The 15894-nt window shown below is 41.6% G+C and overlaps 1 protein-coding gene across 1 annotated transcript in view; it reads left to right on the top strand.

Moving 5' to 3' along the window:
* Abcb4 (ATP-binding cassette, sub-family B (MDR/TAP), member 4) overlaps positions 1 to 15017 on the top strand; it is a 50617-nt gene extending 35600 nt beyond the window's left edge. Inside the window, 10 exon segments of the mRNA NM_001243987.1 lie at positions 163 to 240; positions 1304 to 1387; positions 2274 to 2477; positions 6529 to 6629; positions 8543 to 8683; positions 9708 to 9864; positions 10550 to 10747; positions 12540 to 12746; positions 14104 to 14250; positions 14761 to 15017. Coding sequence (NP_001230916.1) covers positions 163 to 240; positions 1304 to 1387; positions 2274 to 2477; positions 6529 to 6629; positions 8543 to 8683; positions 9708 to 9864; positions 10550 to 10747; positions 12540 to 12746; positions 14104 to 14250; positions 14761 to 14967 — 1524 coding nt within the window. The 3' untranslated portion in view covers positions 14968 to 15017.
* The last annotated feature ends 877 nt before the right edge of the window (positions 15018 to 15894 follow it).

The following is a 15894-nucleotide window of genomic DNA, read 5'->3' on the forward strand; positions in this document are numbered from 1 at the left end:
CAACACACACCAATTACTGCAGTGCCTACACTATAAATTGGCCTTTGTTATTTGAATAGTCGATCAACAAACAGATAATGTAAAAATCAATGTGAATGCATATAGTTGTGTCAGGACGATGATGAGAATCAAAAGGAACCCGAGCCTTTTTCTCTGCCCCAGGGCTTCACATTTGGGAAGGCTGGCGAGATTCTCACCACAAGGCTTCGGTCCATGGCCTTTAAAGCAATGCTGCGGCAGGTGAGTGAACTGGACAGGACTCCTGGTGTTAAATTTAAGACTCTGCCTGATGTGGTTGGCATGACGTGGCTGTGTTTCCCCTCCAAGACTTCCATGCAAAGAATGATTAATGCCCTGCAAGTTGCTTAGTCCTGAAATAGCCAGTAGCTTCTCAGGGTCTTCATGGGAGCAGGCTTTTCAAGAGCTCTTTGGCTTATTCTGAAACAGTCTGTCTCCATGTGGACACTCACATTTCCAGTACCTGTATCTGCTCCTTGGATTCTGCACAGACATTGCCAGTCTTTGAAGACTGTAGGGTGCCTTTGTTCAAAGGAGAAGGTGGTTGGTAGCACCAGTGTTCATGTGATGGAGATGTCCTTCTAACTATGCTTTCCCAACTGCTAGAAGTTATGTTTGGTCTTGAGCTGTTTTCACACTGATTCACTTGTTAATTCAGTGAAACGTGACTGATCATGTAAGTTCACATTCTGTCTGGTGTGGGACATGTAAAAGCATATGTTCCACCTGTAAAGAAAAGATCCTAGAGGGAGCCAGTTGACTTGAATTGGTTACATCCCTGTTCACATCAGGCACACAAGGGGCATCCTAGTTTGAGCACATCTGAATTGGTGAGTTCTCTTGGGGACCTTTCAAACTCCAGCTTTGGGGGGGAGGGAATAATTTTATATAAAAGTAAAAGAAACTGCCAATAAATATTTATAATTCATATCAAATCCAAGATACACTTTTAAAATCCTTGTTTAGACAAAATAAAGCAAAAGTATAGCAAGAGGTTAATTTCCCTGTTTACAATTTATAATGAAGACCTGTCTCTTAATGAGAGAGAGAACCCTTGGGGGCAGTGGTGTCCATAGCGCAAGTTGTGACAACTGTATCCACAGGAATCTAGGCATGGGTGGAGATGGCAGGTGAATCTGTTCCTTACCTCTCACTGGAGACCTCTTCCTATTATGGGGGGCAGGCACATTCAGTGTGGATATTTCTCCTCATTGGAGCACTGAGAGATTGTTTTATTTCTGTCATTTTAATGCGACCTAATTTAAAGGTGTGCTTGATTCCACAGGACATGAGCTGGTTTGATGATTACAAAAACAGCACTGGAGCACTTTCTACAAGACTCGCCACAGATGCTGCGCAAGTCCAGGGAGTACGTAGCCTGCACTCGGCTTGTCTTTCCCTCAATATAGCAAGCTTGCTTACTCCATATGTTGAGATGCTTTCAGCTGGTGGGGGTGGGGACAGCTCAGTGGTGGACAGCTTGCCTAGAGTGTACAAGGCCCTAAAACATTTTTAAAAGATACTTTCAGTTAGTCATGTCAGAACATCCCATTGAAACTGACCTGAACAGCAAGGGGGGAAAGCCTAGACCTCAGAGTAGATTAATCCATTGGCTCAGAAATGGCATCAGAGATCCAGGTTCTTTCTGTCTGTTTGGTGAGTTGCCTCTTTAGTATTGGCTTCATGAGGCTTATTTCTTGGTTGGCAACCAATAGCAATTACAGCTAGAAGCTTGTTTGTTTCTCATCTATGGAAAGGACATACATCTGTACCTCATCCAGCAAATGAAAACCATTTCCATAACTCTAGTTGTAGCTCATAGGTCACACACCTAACCCAAGCCAATTGCTATCTCAAGAGGAGTGACAGTTATGTCCATGACAGTGGTCCTGGTTTTCTAAACTATACAAACAACTAATTCAACCTTAGTATGTTTTGTGGCTAATGGTCTTACAGGAGGTGAACATTTTGTGACATGGTTTCTAGACGAGTGTAACTTTCTGTCTGAACAATTGAAGCAAATTTTTATTTAAATTACTGGGATTGGGGTTAGGTTCCCCCTTTGAAAGTTGTATGTCTTCACAGCTTATCCATATGTTGGTGATTCCATGGGCTGAAGGGTGGAGCCTTGTGTGTTAGGTACAAGTGTGGGTTTACCGAGAGAGTGAAACCCTTCACATTCTGTGTAGGAAGCCTAAGGCAGAAACCTGTGGTTTGGAACTTCACCCAGCTGCCTTACTCTTTTTCTCTTGAAGGCCACAGGAACCAGGTTGGCTTTAATTGCACAGAACACAGCCAACCTAGGAACCGGTATCATTATATCATTTATCTACGGTTGGCAATTGACACTTTTGCTGCTATCAGTTGTTCCATTCATCGCTGTATCAGGAATTGTTGAAATGAAGATGTTGGCTGGAAATGCCAAGAGAGATAAAAAAGCACTGGAAGCTGCTGGCAAGGTGAGCTAAGTGGGCTTCAGCTAACACAAATGCTGCTCACAGGGTGTCCTGCTTGAATTGTCACACTTACTGTTTTCACTGCCACCGAAAATTTTCAAGTTGTGCAAAATGTTTTACTGTGTCGATAATGCCTAGAACTTGAAAATGAGATGGATCATCTAAAATTTCCAGATTCCAGACAGAACTTGTTATAAAGATCTTCCAAATTGCCCAGATGCATTTCGTCTTGACTGCATGTCTTGATGCTATTGACAGAACAAATGTTGCTATTTGATAGATAAGAGTTAAGGCGGAGGATAGAAGTGGATTATTTAATCAGTCATTTTTTGCCTGTACTTGCCCCCAACCCCTATTGTTATTTTTATGGTTAAAGTTAGCAGCCACCAGTAACTCCTTATTTTGTGGTTCCAATGTGTAGTGAAAATTAGTGTGTGTCAGTTGTACTACATATATGAACTCATTCTTAGTATCTTCACAGTCATCCTGTGAGGCAGATAGATGATAATGCTACCTCACGTGTGTATCTGTGCACAAGCATGGACACACAAAGTGCCAAGTGTGCAAGACCATAGAAGCACATTGAGTGTGGTTCTTTATTGCTTTCTGCCTATTATTCCTTGATAGATGGTCCCACCATTTTGCTTAGGGGGTTAGCCAATGAACTCCCAGGATGTGCCTGCCTCTGCTCCCACACATGGGGGTGACAGGCCTCTTACATGGATGCTGTATATGTGAATCAAGGTCCTTATGCTTTCAGAGCAAGAACTCTGACCTGCCAAGCCAGACCCTTCATTTTGCAAATGAAGAGGTATGGACAGGAAGCAACCCAAAGCTCTCACCACCTCACTCTCTATAGGTATTTAAGTATGTCTGAATCCACACATAGACATTTGATTTGTAATGCACACACATTCAAATGGTGAGGTGTAGATTGTGTTCGTGGACATATCTGTTCTTGTGGATGTATCCATCCTTCTTTAATGAAAACTTGGGGGGTGAAGCAGACGGTTAGTATAAACCGATGGTTCCTATAGCACCAGCCTTAACATTCTCTCACAAGCATCACTTTGAACACCTTCATCACAGCTGTGTGTGCTGGGAAGGTCAGTGTCTCCACCTGAAGGGTAGACAGGCTTTGATGTTGAGAGACTGTCTCCCTATGAGTGGCTGACGGGAAAGCTAGCTGTGGTGCCTGGTGCTTGCCACTGAAGAGTCAGAGGAAAGAGAATTGCTATTAATTCTATGTAGCCCAAAATGGGCTACATAACAATACACTATCACAAAATAAAACAAGCAAATAACAACAGCAAACCCCTCCCAAGATTAGGGTTGCAGTGGGATATGTTTCCACTAAACAGATTGTATCCACTGAGCTCCATACCCTCCTCCTATAACTGGCCATGGCTGCCACTACATGGGGTTAGTGTTCCCTGGCTTCAGTAAGAACACTTGACATTTGCATATGATCTTGCCCTGGAACAGAGTTCCCTGGGAATGTGTGTGTTGTGGATCCTGGACTTCTTTTGTGAGTGTCTCCAGTTGCTGAACACACTTTAGGCACTGTAGGGTATCATTTTCTTTGCTCTGGGTGCCATAGCTAACTCCTGGGAAAAAAATCCAACCAGCCAAACAAACAAACAAACAAACCCCAAGGCAATAATAGCTTTGTTCCCTCTCCCACCATCTTGGAGTTCTTCCTCATTCCTTAAGAGAAAATTGTCAGAATGTAAATCATTTTTTCTTAGACAATTGCACAAATAAAAATATCTTGAATCTACCCAACATGGTAATCATGGCTCTATTGAGAAAGTTAATATTTATATAATAATAAAAATTACCAAAAATTGGCAGAAGTAAGGCAGTTATAATTGAATAGTGTTTCTAATAGTGTTCCTTTCAGTTCTTAGTCTTGGCCTTCTGTCCATGCCATATGACGCTGAAGAAAACATTCAGTTCCAGTGGCCTTTCTACATTGGTGAAATGAGAGCCCATGCACAATGGCATGCAGCTTTCTTTATAAAATTCCTAAAACTGTCATCCTGGGAATCAGATGAATGGCTTTTGAGGCAATCTAATGATATGTTTGAAAAATATGAGAGATTAAAACTGTTTTAATCCCCAACAATTCAGTCAAGGTTCAATTTTGTTTTCTCCACCAACTGTTGACTCACTGAAAGAACTAGGGTTATAATAGAGTTTCTGGTGTGGCCGCTCATAATGTCAGTACTTGCAAGGCAGATGAAGGAGGATTGCCCGGTTTAAGATCGTGTGGTCTACTTGGGCTCCAGCCTGGTGGAGCACCATCAGGAGAGTGGGATCAAAGACGGGAGTGGAAGCCTGGGTGATCTCCTCCCCATCACCCGTTCAAAAGGAAATGCTCTTTTACTTGGGTACAAATTTTTATTAATGGATAAAATATATCAGGACTTGGGATTGTTCCATTTCAATTTTCCAAGGAAAGCTTAGCATATTTGTGGCTGTGCAGTAGGGGAAGGAAGGCAAAATAAGATTATAGCCACAAATTCTAGTTATACCTGTAAAGCAATCCTCTAAATATAACATTAATATACACACACCCTACAAATTAGTTCCACCAGCATGTCCTTTGTAGTCCAGGTAATGAATTTCTAGCATGGGTTTCTTGACTGGATCCCATTTACTAAGCTCAGGAGCCTGAGCTCTTCGTGGTAGACCATACAGTTAATCCATGACCAGAAAGTCAAAGTTGATGGCAAACTTGTTTACAACTGGTTTCTCTTTGTGCACATCTCAAAATAGATGGAGCAGCATGGTGCAACTGGCTGAGAGTAGACTTGGCATCAGGTGGCCTGGCAGCCCTCACGCCCTGAGTTAATTCCGAGGCTGTTCAGGCCTGTGGGGAACTGTCTCTGCACCTTCTTCATCTGTCACAACAGGAGTAACACTACCCACATGGTTTTCCTGAGGCTAAAGGAGATTGTGTCCTTTGATGTGGCAACATTTTGGCCGCTTCTGCGGTCTGACAGACTATTATTTTAAGAAATAGAGCTTTTTAGTCTAAGTTAACCCATATCTTTCACTATGTACAATGGGAAGCTGAAATACGTATGTTAAAGCTGATGAAACATAACCATACAATTTAAGATCTGATACTCCTGGTGGAACATGCCTATGGAACCATGATTTAGACTCAAGACAATCACAGACAATACTCAAAGGGTAGTTAGGCTATAAGACTCGAAAAACAAGATAGCAAACCTTCTCATTGGCTTGGGTTAAAGTGGTTTGATTTCAACTGCAGGCAATAGGGTGTTAGCTGTCTCTCAGGTCCCCAGCTGTATTGTCTCTGTGTCTCTGTCTCTCAGGTCCCAGGCTGTAGTCTCTCTGAGTCTCTGTCTCTCAGGTCCCAGGCTTTATTTTCTCTGTGTCTCTTTGTCTCTTGGGTCTTCAGGGTGTATTTTCTCTGTAAGCCTCTCTGCACATCTGTTTCATTTCTCAAACATCTGCATTCAGATATTCTCCCCAAATGATGACCCCTCCCACCTCTGAACCTCCCAACAGGTACTTGCCTCCAGATCCAGGAAACCAAGTCTAACTAGGATCAGGCCTGTTTCCTTCATTTAAACTGCAGTTGAGAGCAGGGCCATATATTTCCAGTTGGAGTCTCCTTCCTGCTTGTGGGTAGACCGTGTGTCTAAGAGGTGTGTGTCCAGGGTGGAGATGACCATCATTTCCAGTGGACCCCTAAAACCATTGATTAATTGTGTCTTCTAGATTCACAAGGTCACTAAAAGACTGTCATTGAAGTCAGTCATGTGACTGCTTGGTGGCAGGGCTATATTCTGGCCCTCAGCTGCCAGCATCCATGAGCATCCAGAGACTTAGCTGTTCTGCCCAGCACAACCCCAAGGCCAATTTTGTTTGCAACCTAGTCTTAAAGAGTGCATTCTGCCTTTTGCTTTTATTTGAAGAAATCTAAGACTCATTGGCTTGACCCTCAGAGTACATGTGACAGAAATTTTTCATATCCAAAATAAAAGTGCCATTTCTAATAGAGAGCTTTCTGTTATAGATTGCGACAGAGGCCATTGAGAATATTCGGACTGTTGTGTCCTTGACCCAGGAAAGAAAATTTGAATCAATGTATGTTGAGAAATTGCATGAACCTTACAGGTAATAAACACTATTGCTGCATATTTACTGCTTTCCCAGGGCTGTGCTGCTGCCCCTTAAAAGCATTAGAAATTTCTGATCTGAACAAAAATAATTATTTCTGATACTTATCAAGTCTCTTATGAACACAGTAGGATTGGGTCTCTGAGGGCCAAGAGGTATCGAGGTCTTCATGAGGCTTAGTCATTATGGTGAACCCCAGCTGCATTTCAGGATGGGCATGCTCTGGAGAAGTCGACCAGACCTTTTGTTCTTGAGTATATAGACTGATTTAAGTGTGAGTTCCCATTGCTCCATTCCAGAGGACAGCATCTCACTGGTCTTCTAAATATGGACCAGCTCCAACCTGGTCTGAGGAAAAAGACATGTAGCCTGTTTCACTGGTTTATAGTTGGCTCATTTGAAAACTCCCTGTGTTTTGTTTTCTGCTTGTCTCCATCATACCTGGTTTTGTAAATAAATCACTTTCACATTGACAAAATTGAGCACAATGTGTAGACTGAAACAGCAGTGGATAAGCTTTCTGTCCTCTCCCTCTCCCTCTCCCTCTCCCTCTCCCTCTCCCTCTCCCTCTCTCTCTCTTTCTCTCTCTCTCTCTCTCTGTCTGTCTCTCTCTCTCCCTCCCCTCCCCCACTCTCTTCTTTCTTACAGGCTTTTACTATGTCTATGTAGACCAGGCTAGCTGACAATTTGCTATACAATCCAGGCTAACCTTGAACTCACGATCTTCTGCCCAGCCTACTGCATGCTGGTATTATGAGAATGTGCCACCATTCCTGCCTTATGGAACTGGTAGTTTTGAACACTTGCATATCTGCATGAGAATCCTTGAAATTCTCAACATGTTCTTATTTTTCACTTGTGGGTACTTCCATGATGCTAGAGAATACACAGCTATCTTTTTCAAAATGTGATATTTGATGTGAATGTGTACCATCACCCCTTCACCTTATGGTGTATTTTTAACTTTAAAGAATGAATAGCTGAAAACATTATTAATTTGATCATAACTTAAAGACTAAAAATGGTTCCATAATGTTAAGTGTAACATTGTAATCGCAGTATTCAAGTTAATGCTCAAAGAAGCATAGTACCGTAGTTACAGTATGCAAGTGACATCCCCTGAATCAGTGCAACACCATGGCCACAGTAAGTGACACTACCCAATTCAGCCTAACACCATGGTCACAGTATACAGGTTTCACCAACCACATCAGGACAACATCACGCTCATAGTATACAGGTGACACCACCCAAATCAGCAATACAATGACTTTGCTTCACCAAATAATTTCTGGTTTAAGAGTAAAGAAATTACAGGGGAGTGGATTTAGGAACCTTATAAAGTGTAACAACAGTTCTAATTAGAAATAGTGTAAGATAAATCGTGCATGGAGCTGTCAGGATCAAGCTTGGAGAACTTTGGTTATATATCTATACCAACATCAATTATCCAACGTTTGTGAAACTGAAATGCTTTTAACATGTGACTATAGCTTGTTTCAGGACCCATAATAAGAATATATGAATAATCTGTATTCCTGATAATTATAATGCTATTTATAACATTTGAATCCTAGGTGTTTTTGACATAAGTATTACATAATATGGTTTGAATACTTGATTTATTAAATAATGTATAATAGCAGTTATTGTTTGAACAACCACCACGTGCTAGGTACTATGATGGGTATTCGTGTTGTTTATGCATTTAGTTCTCAAAACAACTTTTCATGACAGGGACTATTTCATTGTGTAAATCAGAAATGCATGGAATTACCTGTTAACCTATTAACCTACTACCCCAGAGGGCAGACATTTAGCCCAAGCTTACCATGCTAAAGCTGTGCTCTTTCAACTAGACAGGGAGTAAGGGAATCTGAATATTAATTGTGAATAAATTTGCCTTCCAGGAATTCGGTACAGATGGCACACATCTATGGCATCACTTTTAGCATTTCACAAGCGTTTATGTATTTTTCCTACGCTGGCTGTTTTCGATTTGGTGCTTACCTCATTGTGAATGGACATATGCGCTTCAGAGATGTCATTCTGTAAGTAGCTTTGAAAAAAAAAAAACAGTAAGATTATTTTTATACTGGTCCTATAATAGTTTTAATAGGCTTATGTAAAGGCGTGGCATAGGGAAAAACAACTGTCCAAAGATGAGATCAAGGAGTTAGTTTTCTACAGCTGTGACCCTATCGGGCACAGGAATCCAACCTTGCAGAGTTTCTTATCCAAGTGCTCTAAAATTCATCAAGCTTGTGGAGCTGATTGCGAAGCTGATTGCAAAGCTGAGTGCAAAGCATGAGGTTGGTTGTATGTGTGAGATGCTTGGGCACAGAGTGTAGTAAGCAGAGAAAGTTATTGAAGATCATAGACTCAACACAGGGTTAGTTACGTTAAGCAGCTTGCTACTTTTCCATAATCAAAACATGGCCTTGACCATGGAATGGGAATGTCTGACTAAAGTCTGGTAAGCCTGCTCTTTCCCCTAAGCAGGTGAGAGGCAAATATCAAGTGTCTGTCTTCTATGTGTAGACACTCAGGGTTGCCTGCATTGTTTATTGTGGTGGTTGCCTGGGTCATTGTTTATTTATGGGGGTTGCCCTTTTTCTCCTGTCTGGTTTGGTTGCTTTTGATGAGAAGCCAATTGATGTAGATGCATGGGTTTATTTCTAGGATAGCTGTTTTATCTCTGGGTTTATGTGTCTGTTTTTATGCCAATACAAAGCTGACTTGGTTACCGTGGCTCTGTATTTTGTCTCAAGACCAACGACTATGATGTCTCTAGTTTTGTTCCTTTTGCTCAATTGTATTCTATTTTTGCATGTATGGTTCTGTGTAATTTTAAAGATTTTTTTATAGTTCTGTGAATAATATCTTTATATTTTGGATATTTGGTGGGGACTGACTGTTCTAGATTTTGTTATTGTTGTTACTGGAACTTCACAGAAATGTATGTGGGCTTGGGAAAATAACAATTGAAGTACAGATATGTAAGTATTAGTTAAAAGCTTGTCTTTGGACTTTGGATACTGTAGAGCTAATTTTAACGCCTCTACTTCCATCCAGGGTGTTTTCAGCGATTGTGTTTGGCGCAGTTGCTCTAGGGCATGCCAGTTCCTTTGCTCCTGACTATGCAAAAGCCAAGCTGTCTGCTGCACACCTATTCAGCCTGTTTGAGAGACAGCCTCTGATCGACAGCTACAGTGGAGAAGGGCTGTGGCCTGTAAGTTTCCTCTGGCCAGGCGACAGAGCTTGGTGCTAAAGGCTTTCTTTCTGCTACATCACTACGTGGTCTATCACAATTCAACATGGTTGTGGTATTTATGTGGCTAGTATCTCACCAACATTTTTGGCATTTTAAAGTTTTAACACAACTTTACAGCAGAAAAAAATGAATGTGTACTGAAACAAAATAATTTTTCCCACATCACAGTTCATTTCTATTTTTTAAAATAAGCATTCAGCAGGTTTCTATCCACAGATGCCATAGGTGCAGTGTGTGAGCATGCCAGGAGTCTCCACTCATGTCTGAGCCACTATAGAAGTGTCAGCAGACACAACTTTGATGATTGTGTCTCCTGAAACAAAATAATTGTGACACTAGCTTAGTCATTGCTATGTGGTCTATGCATATAGTTCAGTGGCGGCGATGATGTGGTTAGCAAGTTCGCTTTAGACACTGCTGCTGCTTTCTCTAGCTGTGAGCCTAGTGTTTACTTTCCACCGGTCACAAACTGTGTTTTGATAGCCTGTATTTTAGTGACTCTTGGTCTAACCTTTGTTCATTGTCAGTCTCTATCCTAATAAACTTGCATTTCATGTTTCACTATTACTGTTTTTGGTAAAGTGGCCTTGAAATACTACTATTTCTAGATCAGTTTAATAAAAAAATATTGTAAAAATTTTAGGATAAGTTTGAAGGAAGTGTGACATTTAATGAAGTCGTGTTCAACTATCCCACCCGGGCCAACATGCCAGTGCTTCAGGGGCTGAGCCTGGAGGTGAAGAAGGGCCAGACGCTGGCCCTGGTGGGCAGCAGTGGCTGTGGGAAGAGCACAGTGGTCCAGCTGCTCGAGCGGTTCTACGACCCCATGGCCGGAACAGTGGTGAGAGCGCTTTCTTAGTAAATTGATTCAAGATTGTATCTTATGTGATCATACTGGCAGTTGAGTGAAGGTCCAAAATCCTATCTGATGTAATGACTGCAGCCTATAAACTCTAAACTGGCCCCTGTATCAAATAAGTTTATGGGGCCATTGGGGAAGAATATCAGACACTAAAGTGCTGCACTAAAAATACTGGTACAGGGTTGATTTCTGGCCTCGGATGGACCTTTTACGAAGTCCAATCTTCTTAAGCAAAACTGAGCTAACATCTGGAAGGAGGAAGGAGGCCGCATCCTCCATGCACAACAAACAAAATAGGAACAAAACTACCAGCAGAACTCATTCTTAAAGGCTTTGCTCTCTGTAGCGTTTCACTTTCCATGATCTCCTCTTTGCTTCCCGTTGAATTCTTGCCCTGTGTTGTGAGAAAAGAGAGGAAGGGGAAGTTGGAGGCTGGCAACTCTCAGAGAGAGAAGAGTAAACCCAAAGTCCCCCTAGACTTGCTGAGCTCAGCACAGACTCTCAGAACAGGGATGCACCTGCTATCTTGCCCCACTGCTCTCTGCTTGGCTTCATTTCTCTAACCTTGAACTCTAGGCTGTCTGACATTGACCTTCAAACTCAAGCTCACTCACATAGATTTATGGCATTTTGTGTCTTTCCTGGGTAAAAATCTGTCACTAGCCAATGCACTCAACACTAGAAGTTGGCCCTAGAGGGATGGCTCAGTAGATTAAAAATGAGGACTTATGTTCAACCCTCAGAACTTACCTCACACCCAGAAGGACTTGGCCAACACAAAACAGATCCAATGGTTTTTGCCTTTTTGCATTCACTTTTTGTTCTGTTTTGTCTTACTGGGTTTTTTGACCCTAATTTTCTGCTACTTGTTTGTTTTGTGAGAGATATTGAGCACTTGCATATACATGAAGTTGGGTCGTTAGGGAGATGGGCTGGCTGGGAGGAGTTGGGGAAGGGAAAGAATATGATCACAATATATTGTATGCAAAAATATTTAATAAAATAATAAATTTTAAAAGCCTGGCATAGAGGTGTTTGTCTGTAATCCCACACTAGGGAGGCAGAGTGGGGAGGACCTCTGAAGCTCACTGGCTAGCTGGTCTAGCCACATTGGTGAGCACCAGGTTCAGTGAGGGACCCTGACTCAAAAAATAAGGTAGAAAATGGTTGAGAAAGATGCCCAACATCAACTCCTAGCACATGCATGTGCAGACATATGCATGTATGTACAGATATACATGAACATGCACATACACACATGTACACACATACATACACAAAAATATGGGAGAAGTTTAAGACTGGCAGATTTCACAGAATAAAACGAACAAGGACCAACTTCCAGAATCTAGGGCTGTGTTGCTGATCCACTCTTCTGTTTCTAGGGGATCAAGGAGAAGAAAGTTTAAGGAGTAAGGACTTTAGGGACAGGAGAGCTGAGTGTCACATTTTGATATAGACTTCCTAAAGGCAGATGGCACAGAGATCCCTAGTGGAGGGCAGATAGAGACATGACATGCTGAAAGACATGGCTAAATGTATTTCACTTTACCTTCTAGACCACAACAAGAGAGGCTTGTCATAAAGCCACTCTGCTAACCATGCTATCCTTCAGCATGTTGACATTAGACATGAGGTTTGGCATTTCACCACCACTGGTGCACAGCACATGAGCCTTCTATACAATTCAGTTACTTACTATTTAGGATCGTTTCCTAAAAAGAAAAACAAAACAAAAAAACTGTAATAGTTGTGGATTTCTGTTTTTCAGCTCCTAGATGGACAAGAAGCAAAGAAACTCAATATCCAGTGGCTCCGAGCCCAACTTGGCATTGTGTCCCAAGAACCTGTCCTGTTTGACTGCAGCATTGCCGAGAACATCGCTTATGGTGACAACAGCCGGGTTGTGTCCCAGGATGAGATCGTGAGGGCAGCCAAAGCAGCCAACATCCACCCCTTCATTGAGACACTGCCCCAAGTGAGCTAACTCAGAACTTCTTAGCTGAAATCAAGGCAGGCTCATTTTTATCCATGAAGCAATCCCCAAAGTTCTTCCAAGAGTCTCATAAGGAATTGGCTCATGTGTCAACATGATCGCTTTGGGGATGACACTGACCTTGATAGGATGTTTCATCACCCTCATGTAGTAAAAAACCAATGAGGCAAGATTAAGTTTAGAGTGCTTTACATCAGGTCTCACCTTAGTGGTCTGGACTACATGGGAGCTACAGCGTGACACAGTCCATGTGCTACTTTCCTCCCAAATTTAAGCTTTTGCTTTTGAGAATCTTGCAGATTAGCACACACTGTGTCCTCTGTCTAGTCTAGTCACCTCTAATGATAACCTCTTTCAGAACTGTAACACCACAGTAACCAGGATGCTGACTTTGATACTGTATTGGCGTCATCCACATCAGGGCTGTGTGTGTGTGTGTGTGTGTGTGTGTGTGTGTGTGTGTGTGTGTGTGTGTGTGCGTGTTTCTGTGCAGCTGCAGTGCAGGTGCACATTCTTGTACTGACACTGAAGATAACAGAACATTTCTGTCACATGGAGATCCCTCCCACTTCAGTCGCCACAGTTCTGGCAATGCTGATGTGTTCCCAGTTTGCACCTCTTTCCATTATAGGGATATTATATACACATTGTGTGTAAACTTGTGGGGACAGCTTCTGACTCAGCACCTATCTGAAGTATTTATCACCCACTCCTTTGTATTTGCTGAGTTGCATTTTATTCTTTTATTTGTTTTCCCAAGAGATTATTTTTTTATTAGTTCAAATTAGAAACAAGGCTGCCTCACACCTGAGTGGCATTTTATGCATGGCTGAACTGCAGGTTTAACTTTATCCTGAAGAAGCTTGCCACAGTTCTAAATGTGGTTTATAAATTTCTGAGTATTGATGTCTTATATGAACCTAGGTTCTAATATTTCTAGAATAAACACCCAGCAGTACAATTGTAGATATCAATTATTAAGCTGTTAAAATAGAATAAACTAGTTTCTGCATGGGTCATCTAGTTACTTCAAATTGCAAACAAACAAACAAACAAAGACCCTTTGTAAGTCTAAGCTGTGATTCCACTGAAATCAGATAAAATGGTCCTAATATGAATGGCAGGAATTTAAAATACTTCAGACTCTTGTGACAATACCATTGAAAACTAAAGACACTGTGTTCTAATTCAGTTTTGAAGGTAAACATTCTCTGGAGCTGAAAATGCATTGTTAAAAACACAAATATCTTACTATAGAAATGTCTATTGATTTTAATTTTTGTCTTGTAAAAAGAACTGGCTTAAAACTGCATTACCTTTATTGATGACTAACTTTCAGAAATACAAAACAAGAGTAGGAGACAAGGGGACTCAGCTCTCAGGAGGCCAGAAGCAGAGGCTTGCTATCGCTCGCGCCCTCATTAGACAGCCTCGGGTCTTGCTGCTAGATGAAGCCACGTCAGCTCTGGATACTGAGAGTGAAAAGGTCTGTCTCCACCTGTGCTACTAACCTAGTGACAAGAGGGAAGAGAAAAACAGACATGGGAAAGCAAACACTAGATTTAGATGGGACTCTTTTGAAGTAATAGAATGTATGGTTCCAATTTTTCTAAAACTGTGCATATGTTTTTCTAAACATAAAGCAAGTGTTCAAAAGGAAAAAGCTGCAAAAACCACAATTTTGGTACATTAGCTGTAATGAAAAAACGGAAAAGGGCAAAAAAAAAAAAAAAGGAGCTCAATAAGATAATATGGCAATTAGTCAGAAAGTTTAAATCCTTGCCAAAGTCATTTGTCTCATGGGAGCCTGTTTCTGTAATTACAAATAAAACACATCAATGTGTAGAATACAATGGCAGCTAGGTAAAATACATGTGCATCAAGCCACATTCAAAGAGATTAGAAAGGGCATTATGACAGTTGATGTTACTACAATGGTGAAACTTGCACTTGTTGCTGCAGTTCTCAGTACAAACCTCTCTTGGGTGTTCAACAGGTTGTCCAGGAAGCTCTGGACAAAGCCAGAGAAGGCCGCACCTGCATTGTGATCGCTCACCGCCTGTCCACCATCCAGAACGCAGACTTGATCGTGGTGATTCAGAATGGCAAGGTCAAGGAGCATGGCACCCACCAGCAGCTGCTGGCACAGAAAGGCATCTATTTCTCCATGGTCAATATTCAGGCTGGTGCACAGAACTCATGAACTCTTGTTACAGTGTATTTTTAAAATAAATTCAAATCATTTTACACTTTGTGACATGTAGAAGAAGTTTCTCATTGAAGCCATAAAATATAAATCTACCTTATTCCACATCTGTTTAAAGCGTCAGCCTTGATGCTTGTGGTACAGCGTCTGAAACTGGAGAGTTGGAAGTGACACATCATCTACCAAGGACAGTGTGGCTCTTTCTTTCCTGAGCCATCAGCATCACCCAGATAGACCAGCAAAGTGCAGGCATGTGCAGGAGAAGGATTAATTAAATCCCAAAGTAGGATGAGTTCCCGAGGTTCTGAATAGGTAGGTCTGTGGCAGGATGGTTTGGGGACAAGTTTCTGAGTACAAAGGAAAGTTCAATTTGCCCTCTGAATTATTCTACTGTGGAATAGGGGTGTTGGTTGTTATGACCATAGTGATTGTTCATTTTTATTACCACATTTCATCCTACACATTAAAAGGGGTTCAGTGTGGTATTGCTATATTTGGAATATGCACCAGCAGATCCAACCACCCTTTCCCATCCCCTCACAAACACGTCCCGATCGCTAGTAACCACTGTTCTATGCACAGGTGGTCAGGCTTAGCTTCACATGAGTGAGGACATGGAGCACTCATCTTTCCCTCTGGTGTATTTCATTTAATATCCACCCATTCCATCCATTTGCTGCACACGATGACCTCATTTTCTTGGCTTTTTTTACTTCTTGAGCTATTGGAGATCAATCTTAGGGTAGGCATGCATTCTGGCACTAAGCTACATGCCTAGATTTCTTTCATTCTTCTTTATGACTGAATAATATCCCAGGAATTAAACACGGCACATTTCTTTATGCATTTTCTATTGAGAGACAGCTAAGATGACTGTACATCTTAGCTGTTATGAATACTCCTGAATGAAGCGTGGACACGTGG

Source organism: Cricetulus griseus (genome assembly GCF_003668045.3).
Source record: "Cricetulus griseus strain 17A/GY chromosome 1 unlocalized genomic scaffold, alternate assembly CriGri-PICRH-1.0 chr1_0, whole genome shotgun sequence".
Lineage (NCBI taxonomy): Eukaryota > Metazoa > Chordata > Mammalia > Rodentia > Cricetidae > Cricetulus > Cricetulus griseus.